This window comes from Sorghum bicolor, chromosome 4 (genome assembly GCF_000003195.3).
Source record: "Sorghum bicolor cultivar BTx623 chromosome 4, Sorghum_bicolor_NCBIv3, whole genome shotgun sequence".
Classification (NCBI taxonomy): domain Eukaryota; kingdom Viridiplantae; phylum Streptophyta; class Magnoliopsida; order Poales; family Poaceae; genus Sorghum; species Sorghum bicolor.
Genome location: NC_012873.2, coordinates 65648872 through 65658144, shown reverse-complemented (window position 1 = coordinate 65658144; position 9273 = coordinate 65648872). Strand labels below are relative to the sequence as shown.

Here is a 9273-nt window from a genome sequence, read left to right as displayed (position 1 = left end):
TTTTTTTAGACGTAGTCCAGTTATTACCTCTCACACAAGCCACGAGTGCTGATTGGACTTAGTAAAAATTTTTGGTTTTTCTCGAAAACAACAGGGGCTAAGATCGCGCTCTGCCCCTCTTGAACTTTGATTATGGCATGTTTGGTTGATGCATAATTTTCTCAACCACCAAAGGTGTGGTCAAAAAAAATTGACGCCTGATTTCTCAAAAAAAAACAAAATTAACGTATTAAAACGAGTCCATGACATATAAAGCACGTATCTAAGATAATTCAGCACGCTATAATTATGGCATAAACTAAATGCATGCCTAAGAAATTATGGTGCGTCTAGTTTGCGGCGTGGCAAATAGAGCGTTTAACAATAGATAATTACAAAACTAAAAACACAACTAGATGAGACAAATATTCTGAACCTAATTAGTCTATGATTAAATATTAATTATTAAATAAAATAAAAATGCGATAATATCTGTTAAATTTTAACACTCTTAACCAACACGTGACGATGTGGTGTTCTCATTCCAGCACGCACTGGGCGATCACTCGTCGGATTGGGTTTACATTGTCGTGAAAGACAAGAACAGCCGAACAGGTGGTGGTTGTCTTCACCGGACGGAAGGAGAAAAGGGCGAGCCGAGCGCTCCATGATTTTTTTTTTGTTTTTTGTTTTTTTGGTGCTCAAATTTTTTTGAAAATTTTCCATCACATCAAATCTTATGACATATACATAAAGCATTAAATATAAATAAAATAATAACTAATTATACAATTTACCTATAATTTGTAAGATAAATTTTTTAAACCTAGTTAATCCACGATTGAATAATAATTATCAAATACAAACGAAGTACTACAGTCCAAAACCAAAAAAATTACCAACTAAAACAAGGCCTAAGCTTTAGGCCTTATTTAGTTTACCCTAAAAATCAAAAACTTTTTAAGATTCTTCGTCACATCGAATCTTACGGCAAATGCATAGAGCACTAAATATAGATGAAAATAAAAACTAATTGTACAGTTTACCTGTAAATCGCGAGATGAATCTTTTAAGTCTAGTTACTCTATGATTAAACAATATTTGTCAAATAAAAACGAAAATGCTATCGTTAAAGAAAAACTTTTCGGATCTGAGCAGCCGGCGCTCCCGGTCGACACTCGACAGTCATTTTTTTTTTTTATGTCTCTTAACTGGCTACAGCGGTAGTATCCGAACATATGCGAATACACGTAAACCCACACTCTGCGCACAGACCTACAACTACATGCAGCCGGAAGATCACGTCTATGGCCTTGTTTAGTCTAAAAAATTTCGCAACTCTGGGCTCAAAAAATTTGTCTCGTCAATTTCGACCAAACTGTGCAATTAGTTTTTATTTTTATCTATATTTAATACTTCATGCATGCGTCTAAAGATTTGATGTGACGGGGAATCTTGAAAAAATTTGGGTTTTTGGGTGAAAGTAAGGCCTTGTTTAGTTCAAAAAATTTTCAAGATTTCCCGTCACATCGAATCTTTGTTCACATGTATGAAGCATTAAATATAGATGAAAATAAAAACTAATTACACAATTTCTCTGTAATTTATGAGACGAATCTTTTGAACCTAGTTACTCCATAATTGGATAATAATTGTCACATACAAACGAAAATACTACAGTAGTTAAAAACAAAAATTTTTTGAACTGAACAAGACCTAAACCAGGCCTATATTAAGATCGACAGACCAGGGCTCACACATTGTTCTGACCGTTGTGGCACAGGCAACAAATTTATTTTCGTTCAGCGCACTCCCAAAAACTAAAAAATTTTCAAAATTCCCGTCACATCGAATCTTGCGGCACATGTATAGAGTATTAAATATAGACGAAAATAAAAACTAATTACAAAGTTTGCCTGTAAATTACGAGATGAATCTTTTAAAACTATTAATCCATGATTAGATAATATTTATTAAATAAAAATAAAAGTGGTGCAATATCGAAATAAACTTTTTTCGAAACTAAACGAGCCCTAGCCGCGAAGGTGCGTGCACGCGCCGGGGTCGGGCCGACCCGTCCGACAGGAGAACGCCGGCGGCCGTGTATGGTCAAGATAGGCCTTGTTCAGTTCGAAAAAAATGGTGAAAAACGGCACTGTAGCACTTTCGTTTTTATTTGACAAACATTGTCCAATTATAGAGTAACTAGACTCAAAAGATTCATCTCGCGGTTTACAGATGAACTGTGCAAATAGTTTTTGTTTTCATCTATATTTAATGCTCTATGCATGTGCCGCAAGATTTGATGTGACGGGGAATCTTGAAAAATTTTGCGAACTAAACAAGGCCACAGTACGGCGCCGCGCGCGCTGCAGCTTTTTATGGGCGCCCCGCCCACGACGCGCACGTTCGGCGCTGTGGCGCGACAGAGGAGTCATGACTCGACGCCGACGACGATGTCGGCATCCATCCCACTGCACCAAATGCAGATGCCCCTTCCCAGGTTCTCCGAAAGCCACGCGAGGGGGGCCTCGTGGTTGCTCACCGACTGACGACCGCCCCGCGCGGCGCGTCGCTGCTCTCGTCTTGTCGTCTGGCTGTAGTACGCGCGGCGGATAGGCACTCCGTTGTTTCTTGAATGCTTGTCCACAGTCCAAGATTGATCGTTGTACGGCAGTGTGCCTGTATGCGTGTTATTACAAAATAATACTCCCGCCATGCATTTCACATTATTTTAGCTAATATCTCACACAAAATAAGCAACAATATTAAAGAGAGAAAGTATTCGCTTAGATTACGTCACAATCTTGCCTGGAAGAAGAGTACATCAAAATTCTTGATGGGTTGCATATTGCACCCTCGTTCGCTTGTGCATTTTGGCTAGAAGAACGTGACTTATTTGGTGCTGTGTCTGCATGGACGAAGGATGTAGAATATGAGAGCGACAAGTAATCTAAATAAGGAAAGAAGTTTTGAATCGTGCATGTAGTGAGCAAACAAATATTGAAATAGAGGGAGTACTGGACCGGTCAGCGAGACAGAGCAAGATGCTTACCATAAAAGTTGTTGATGTTGATTTATTATAAAAAAAAATAAAATTTTAGCGGATAAGTTCAAGCGAACAACACAGTAGCATATATGATTAATTTTGCAGTACTCGATTGGTGATGAACATTTTGTCGACGACATGAATGGTGCCGTCCCTCACGCGTGCTGCAACTCTGAAAGTTGCTAGCAATAACAAAAGACACTGATGCTGGCTACAGCTGCATCTACACATAGCCAAAGCCAACAACGTCAAAGTGCCACGGATAGAAGAGCTGGCTCTCGTGTGACGTGGTGGTGACGAATATAGGGATAAAATGGTATAGATATTTTTTCGATCGTATTTGAAATCAAATTTATTTAAAAGAGTTTATATCTGTTTATATCTGAATCCAAATATTTAACGTTTGATATCGTATTATATCCATATCTAAATATTTAAATCGCATATGATATCCATATCTAATCGTATTCTTTCGACATGATTAACAGTATTTGTATATCCCTAGCGAGGATTGACGAGTGATGACTAGCGACTAGCTATCGAGATGCGAGCCCGTGCTTTCTTTCTACAGTAGCGTAGCTGGCTAAACACGCTCGCGTACGGGCTTTCTTCTTTCTCGAGCACGACAGAATAATGTAATGTAACACGTGTTTAAGGATAAGATATGGTAATAAGGCCACCTATAGGTCGGGCAGCTGCTTTTTTTCAACGCATGAAAAGGAAGGTAATTAACCACAAGTTCAGCTAGACCTCTTTGCACTAGCAGCAGTATACGAGGAAAATAACAAAACGGAACTGGCAAGATTATTATTTTTTGGTCTACGTACGAGCTGTGACGTGAGCATGGTTATATGTTTGAAAGTCAGATGGGTGCAGGTGCATCTACGCGCTCTGGTCAGTTCGATCGACTCGACCGCATCAAAAACGAGTTAGAAATGTTTGCATGCCCAATTTGCATTGCTCAGCAGCATAAAGAAGGAACGATCCATCGAGTACTCCATGGCAGTTGGCAGGTCAGTCAAAAGCGAATTAGGTGGGTCAGTAATTTTGCTGGAAAACATATTCCAACTTGCATTTGAATTAGCTAATTTATTATTACGGTCACGAGTGGTACTATACATAGTAAGTAGATTATATTAATTCATACTAGCCTTCACTTACTTTTAGCTAGCCTCGATCATCTCTCAGAAAAAGTCGATCGATCACCGCCGACATTGGTACGACTGTATTATGGCTTTTCTTTTTTTAGTTTCACCCAAAAACTATTTTTTTTTAAAATTTCTCGTCGTATTGAATCTTGCAGCACATATTTAGAGCATTTAATATAGATAAAATAAATAACTAATTATATAGTTTAGACGAATCTTTTAAGACTTGCTAGTTCATAATTAGACAAATGAAAGCGAACAAGGCGTTTGATTATTGTCCAAAACAAAAAAAATTCTCCAACTAAGGCCTTGTTTATTTTCGAAGATTATTTAATTTTAGGTATTGTAGCACTTTTGTTTTTATTTTAAAATTATTGTTCGATCATGGACTAAGTAGACTAAAAAAAGTTCATTTAGCGATTTGCAGGCAAACTGTGCAATTAGTTTTGTTTTTGTATAAAATTAATATTTTATGCATGTGTTGTAAGATTCAATGTGATAAATTTAAGCGAACAAGACGTTTGATTTTTGAGATGAACTAATCAAGGTCTAAACAAGACCTACCTAGGAAAAAAACAAACCGGCGAGAGCTAGTGCCGCGAAAACGACGCGAGCAGCGCCAGACGGCCGGCACAGTGGCGGAACGTGGCTCGGGCACGCGCCTTTCCTAGTCGTACGTACTGTACGTTCTCCCGTCGCGTGTAGTACGAGTACGACACAACACGATTGAAGCGGCAGAGGTGGTGACGTGACACGGAACGCACCGGGCCATCATCACCTTTTGGACCTTCGGGGACTTCGGGGGAGACGGGGGTTAGCAGCCGCGACGACCGATCGGCAGATGAGTTGGGCACCGGGTCGCTTTCGCCAGCCGACTGGGGACGCCACGCGCGCGACGACGGCGCGAGACGGTTCGGGCTCGGGGTCTAGCGGGACTGCGGGAGGGTCCGCTTTGGACGGGCGGCCGAAAACGTGCGGGAAATCTGTTAAGAATATTCTTAATATTCTAGGTGATCAATTAGTGGACAATTAGCAACTGCTAATGACGGTTTCCTCTCTCACGCTCCTACTCTTCCTGGCACGGATATGGGGATCGTGGGAGCGGGTCTCCACTCTGGGAACTGCCCCATCGGGGGCTTGTATATATATATATTCACTGTTCATCAATAAGTTTTTACATTCTACTGTTCCTATTACATTTCTACTGCAACACGTTATCAGCGCTCTACACTGAGAAGAGAAGGCCGGGAGCAGTTCCTCAGGCGCAGGCGCCGGAGCCGTTCGTGATTCCGGCGATCACCGGAGTTGGAAAGCGAAACCAAGGTACAATGCCTCCACGGCCGTACGTACCGTCTGCACAACTCGTTCTTCGCCTCGTCTTCATGATCTACTACCGCGCCTGCCGCATCGGGGTGCCGTTCGACAACGAGCACATCCGGGACTCCCTCCTCAACACACTGCGGAATCTCCTCGGAGAAAGCCGCGGCGCTGGTGCTCCGGTGGAGGCCGGGCGTCGTCGTCGTCGACGTGGGCGTCGTGCTTCCGCTCCAGTGGCACCGGTTGACCCAGTGATGGGTTTGCCGGCGAACTGGAGTCCTGGACAGGGGGAGGCCTCCGTTCAGCACCTCCCCTGGTGCCCGTTCCAGGGAACGGCGCCGGGACCGTCCTCCTGGGTGCCCGTGGCGCTCGCCGCCATGAACCCGGAGGCCGGTCCATCGTCTTCGACCGCACCGCCTGGCTTCACCGACACCAGGGCAGCGCCATCGTCTTCGGCTGGGGCTCCTTCCGCGAACGTGGCGGCTACTACAGCCGGTTCCCCGTCGACCCCGCTGCCGAACGGATCGGCGACTCCTCGGCCGCTCGCGACCATCGCAGCGCGCCGGGCCGCACCTCCGCTCCGCCTCTTCTCCAGGGACGCCGGCGAGATCCTCGAACCCGCCATCGCTGCACCGACTCCACCTCAGCCGTCCACACCCCCGGCCGTCAACATCGCCGACACGGCCGGGAGCCCCACCATCCGTCGCACCTGGATCTCGGTGCCGCACGGCCCGTCAGCGCGCGCGCAGGGAAGCCCTCGCGCGAACGGCCGCGTTCGGGCACTCGAGAACGGGCACGCCAGCCCGGGCATGAGTGGCGGCGGTGGCGCCTCCTCCTCGGAGGGGCGCGCCCCTCCCTCTGCTTGAGCCACCGTCGGACGGGGAAGGGGCGCCGCTGGTCGCCGGCCGGCCGCCACCCATGGCGGACCGAGCTGGGGCTTGGGGGTCGGCTCCTTCCCGATCTGCGCCGGCGCTCCTCACCGGCGACAGAGAAGGGCGACGATGGAGGCAGGGACGGTGGCGCTCCTCGGGGCGGAGGGCGGCGGCGCCGGAGCTCCTCCAGGGCGGCGGCGGCGCCCCTGGCCGTGGGTGGAGGTGCTGGCAGTTAGGGTTCAACCCTAACTGCCGCCCTTTTATATGGGCCAGGGGGAGAGGGGGTGGGGGGGCGCGCGCCTGGGCCGAATTGGCAGCCCAGGCCCAGGTTGCGGCCTGCCCCACCCGCCGGCTGCTGCTGTTGCTTCGCGGGCCGGCCATTTTGGCTTGGGCCAGAAGACGTCCTTCTTTTTATTTCTGTTTTATTTCGAATTTGTCAATTTCAGCAGTGTTAGTTCTTAATCTTAAATTAGACTATGCTAATTTCTACAGTGTTATCAGTATTAGTATTTTATTCTTGAAATATTAGAACACTGTATGATTGTGGACTTGTACAAATGTGTTTGTTTATTTGTACTTATGCAAATTCGGATTCTAATATAAGAATGCTAGTATGTTTGCGTTATTTCATGATCACTCTCATACTTGTTGTGTCATTACAATAAATCACAGATCTTATCTCTCTGTTATTTTATTCATTAGTTTATTTCTGGTGAATTACAGCAATTAATTTATGCATAGCTTAATTATTTATTTTGGGGAGAATATTTTTGAAATATTCAAGGCATTGGCTATGATTGAAATTTTCTGCCGATTATTTAAATATACAGACATGCCTAAGATAGTGAGTTTATTCACACATTTTCAAAGGTCTACATCACGTCCTTTTGACTAGATGATTACCTACTGAATATATACCCCAAAATAAAAGATTAGACCAAGATCATTTATGGCTTACACTATTGCAGTGATTACCATGTTTTAATCATTAATTTGTTTATATATGGTGTAGTAGAGTTCTTAGCATTGGCTGCGTTTAATTCAATAATTGGATTATTCGGCCCAGAGACCGTGCTAAGACAGCAAATTATTTGCCTACTATTAAGATCTACTCTATGTCTTATGACATTTGAGATTATCTAACCATATATATATACAAATTGTTGAGAGTTGCCCTGAATATTATATGATCTTTGTCTACCTATTGATATCTTAAATCAGGATGAGCTATGCTAGTTAAATTAATTTGCATTTTATTACAACATTTTGCTTACCATCATGATTGTAATTTACTTTGAGTAAATTTATTAAATCAAATGGTATTACTTTGTAGGCTATGGCCATGGCTAAAGAGTTCGATGAACTTGCTTTAGATGGTCACAATTATCCTACTTGGGCATCGGATATCAAAATTAACTTTGCATCCCGTGGACTTTTGGCACACATAAATGAACCTATTGAAGGGGTAGTGCTAGATGAGCAAAAGAAGTACGGGGCCTTAATGTTATTAAGGTTCTATATTCATAAGGATCTCAAACAAGAGTACCTTATGGAGGAAAATCCTCGCACATTATGGCTTGCTCTTAAAGAGCGTTATGATCAGCAAAAGGAACTCATATGGCCTGAGGCCAATCATGAGTGGAATCATTTACGTCTGCAGGACTTTAAGTCCGTTGCTGATTACAATCATGCTGTTCATAAAATTTGCTCTAAGTTGAAATTTTGTGAGAAAGAGCCAACGGATGCTGATAAGATAGAGAAAACTCTATCTACCATGCTACCCGCTGACCGAGTCTTACAACAGCAGTATCGGGCTAGTAATTACACTGTTTATTCTCAACTTATTCATACATTAACCCAGGCTGAGAAACATGATGAGCTTCTTATGAAGAATCACCATAAGCGCCCAGTTGGGGCAACACCTCTGCCTGAGGTCCATAATGTTCAGAATAATGTTAAGAATAAAAAGTTCAAAGGATCTACTTCTGGAGGTCCTAAGAACAAGCCCGAGAAGCGAAAATTCAACAAAAAGCAAAAGCCAAATGGTAAAAATAAGCAAAAAAGTGAGGGCAAGTCCAAGAATGACAATAAATGTCATAGGTGTGGGACTTACTCTCATTTTGCTAAGGATTGCCGTACTCCTAAGCACTTGGTTGCACTTTACCAAAAGTCCTTAAAGGAAGCAAAGCAAGGCAAAGCAAAAGAACCAGGAATTGAAGCACACTTCAATCTTGCTTCTGAGGCCACAAAGGAAGTGGGTTGTTCAAGCAAGACTATTGTGGAAGCAAAGAACAACAATGCTCACCAAATTGAGAACCTTCCAGGAAGGGATGACATGATCATGGAGTTCACTTCCAATGACATGTTTGGAGATTTCAATTAAAGTCTCGATCCAGAATTGATATCTATCTAATTATTTTATTAGAGATGCAAGTGTGTTGTAATAAATTAAGTTGTACAAACTCTATGTGCCTTGAGTTGTACAAACTTGTTTGTGAGATGAGAATTGTGGAACTATATGTATTGTAATGTCATACTCTTATGTTGGTATTGTAATAAATTAAGTTGTGTATGTATTTCTATATGTTTTATAAGAATTTTAATTGCATTCTTATTTCACTATAGATGTCATCTGATGTCAATCCAATGGAGGAATTATGTCTTGTAGATAGTGGAACCACAAACACTATCCTTAGGGAGATGAAATATTTCCAGACTCTTAAGAAAAGAGAAGGAAATGTTATGACCATCGCTGGAAGTGATGCTCTAATAGTTGGTTCAGGTAGAGCCACTATTGTTCTCCCTATGGGTACACAATTAATGATAGAGGATGCATTATTGTTTCCTGAATCAACCCGTACCCTTTTAAGCTATAGAGATATCCGTAAGAATGGTCTCCATGTGGAAA

The 9273-nt window shown here is 43.1% G+C and overlaps 1 protein-coding gene across 1 annotated transcript; it reads left to right on the top strand.

Annotated features, from left to right (window-relative positions):
• Positions 5219 to 6359, top strand: LOC110434857 (SH3 domain-containing protein C23A1.17-like). The gene is made up of 2 exons (XM_021459616.1): positions 5219 to 5315; positions 5398 to 6359. The coding sequence occupies exons 1-2, from the start codon at positions 5219 to 5221 to the stop codon at positions 6357 to 6359; spliced, it is 1059 nt and encodes a 352-aa protein (XP_021315291.1).